This window comes from Corvus brachyrhynchos, unplaced genomic scaffold (assembly GCF_000691975.1).
Source record: "Corvus brachyrhynchos isolate BGI_N302 unplaced genomic scaffold, ASM69197v1 scaffold297, whole genome shotgun sequence".
NCBI classification, from domain to species: Eukaryota; Metazoa; Chordata; class Aves; order Passeriformes; family Corvidae; genus Corvus; species Corvus brachyrhynchos.
This window is the reverse complement of record NW_008239118.1, coordinates 710,607-712,501: the sequence shown is the minus strand read 5'-3', so window position 1 is coordinate 712,501 and position 1,895 is coordinate 710,607. Positions and strand designations below refer to the sequence as shown.

Sequence of the window (1,895 nt, the reverse complement as noted above, 5' to 3'; positions counted from 1 at the left end):
ATTCTGTACTGCTCAGCAGCATTTATCCATGTAAAGCTTGTTTTAATTTTCTATTGGGAAAATTTTCTATTTGTTCTCCATGAGAATGTGTGGTTTCTCACTTCAGCTAAATGTATTAATGTGCTGCAGTAATTTTATTATATCTTCACATCTGAAATCTGAACAGCCTTGCTGCAGAATCATTTGTGTTAAGCATGGCGGGGGGGAGAACATGAGAAAAATCTCACACATGCCCTTCCCTCCAATAATGTTTTAAAGCCAACACCAGATGCAGAAATCCCTCAGAAAGATAAAGAGAAGTATCAAGAAGAGTTTGAGCACTTTCAGCAAGAATTGGATAAGAAGAAGGAAGAATTTCAAAGGGAACATCCTGATGTGCAAGGACAGCCAGGCAAGTTATTTGAGCAATTTTCCAGTTGTCCAGGGAAATGTTTGTTTTCCAGGATGTTCAGAACTAGGGATACTCCGGTTGATCTTGCTAAGCTCCCACTGATGTTACTTACATTATTTAAAAATCTTTACTGTAAAGTGCTTCCCGTTTCTAAAGTTATTTTAGTGGTGCCTGGCTTGAGAACAAAATGAATGACTGGAAACATGGTGGGAATTAAGAACAACAGAAGGAAGAGAAGGTAATGCATCCCTCTGTAAAGTGATTAAGGAAGCATGGCCTTTTTCATTATTTAAAGGACATCTTTTTGGTCTGTTTCTCTACATTCACAGAAAACCCTTTAAAAGATGGTCTAGTGCATATCTTGGATCATGTGCTTACATGGAAAAGCTTTTTAATGCTTGCCTAATGCTGGGCAAACAAGAACCTGATTATTTGAAAATATAATGGAAGCCATTTGTTACTTCTGTGGATTTTAATAGCTGTATGTGAATGCAAATACACTGAGAATGTACTTTAGGCATCTAGACGTGGAATTTCAGGTTGTCATCTGTATTGCACAGTGATAAGTTATGACTGTTCTAAAGGTCCTATATGTTATTTTGATCTGCATTTTTGAGATACAGTTCAGCCTTTTATTGATCAGAAATAATCCCCTTGCCACAGAGTCTTTTGGACTTTGGGACGGTGAAGTTGTAGGAAAAGGTAGATGGATGTGGATATGTTAAGGGAGCAAGAGAAATGATCCAACGCAAGGAATTGTGAGGAATGTGCACGTGTGTAAGAACCCCCTGTGCTTTTTTCTTAGCAGCAGATGATGTTTTTGAAACTGTGAGTGATCGTGAACTGAGGCAAATCTTTGAGGGGCAGAATCGAATTCATCTGGAAATCAAACAGCTTAACAGGCAACTGGACATGATTCTGGATGAGCAGAGGAGATACGTCTCTGCAGTCACAGAGGAGATTGCCAAAAGAGGAGCTGGGTTTCCAGGTCATCAGGGACAGGTAAATAAAACCCATGGTGATTCAGAGCCCAGCCTGATTTCAGCAGTGGGATCCATTTGCTTTTTCCAAGATATGTTGATCTTTTTCCTCCCCCTGCCCCTACCAGGTTTCCCAGCAAGAGATAGAGACAGTTGTGAAAACTCAAGAAGAGGTCATTAGACAAGTAAAGGAAATAAGGTAAACACCTTCCAAATATTAAGGGTGTGTTTTGAATTTTATGGTTTTCCTTTTAAATCCTGTGCGTTACTTCAGTGGGACAATATTGACAAACTTGATGTTTGCGTCAGTTCCTCAGTGAAGACTCTCTGCATATATTTAATTTCTGTAGTAAAGTCAGTTCATGCCCCAAGGATTGCTAAGCACCCTAATTTGTCTCTTTTTTTATCATGAAATTCCACTTCAACAGGTAAGTTCCCCTTTAAAAACAATGAAGTAAAACCATTATCTTGAAGGTGCTGTTTGTACATAGATTTGTGAAGATGCTTGTGTTTGATGAGGATGT

The 1,895-nt window shown here is 38.8% G+C and overlaps 1 protein-coding gene across 1 annotated transcript in view; it reads left to right on the top strand.

The window, feature by feature from the left end:
* The window catches only part of LMAN1 (lectin, mannose binding 1), a 12,418-nt gene that overhangs the window by 3,773 nt on the left and 6,750 nt on the right, over positions 1-1,895 (top strand). Inside the window, exons 7-9 of the mRNA XM_017739887.1 lie at positions 259-391; positions 1,200-1,393; positions 1,500-1,570. Of these exons, the coding sequence (XP_017595376.1) occupies positions 259-391; positions 1,200-1,393; positions 1,500-1,570 (398 nt within the window). The remainder of the gene's footprint in view (positions 1-258; positions 392-1,199; positions 1,394-1,499; positions 1,571-1,895) is intronic.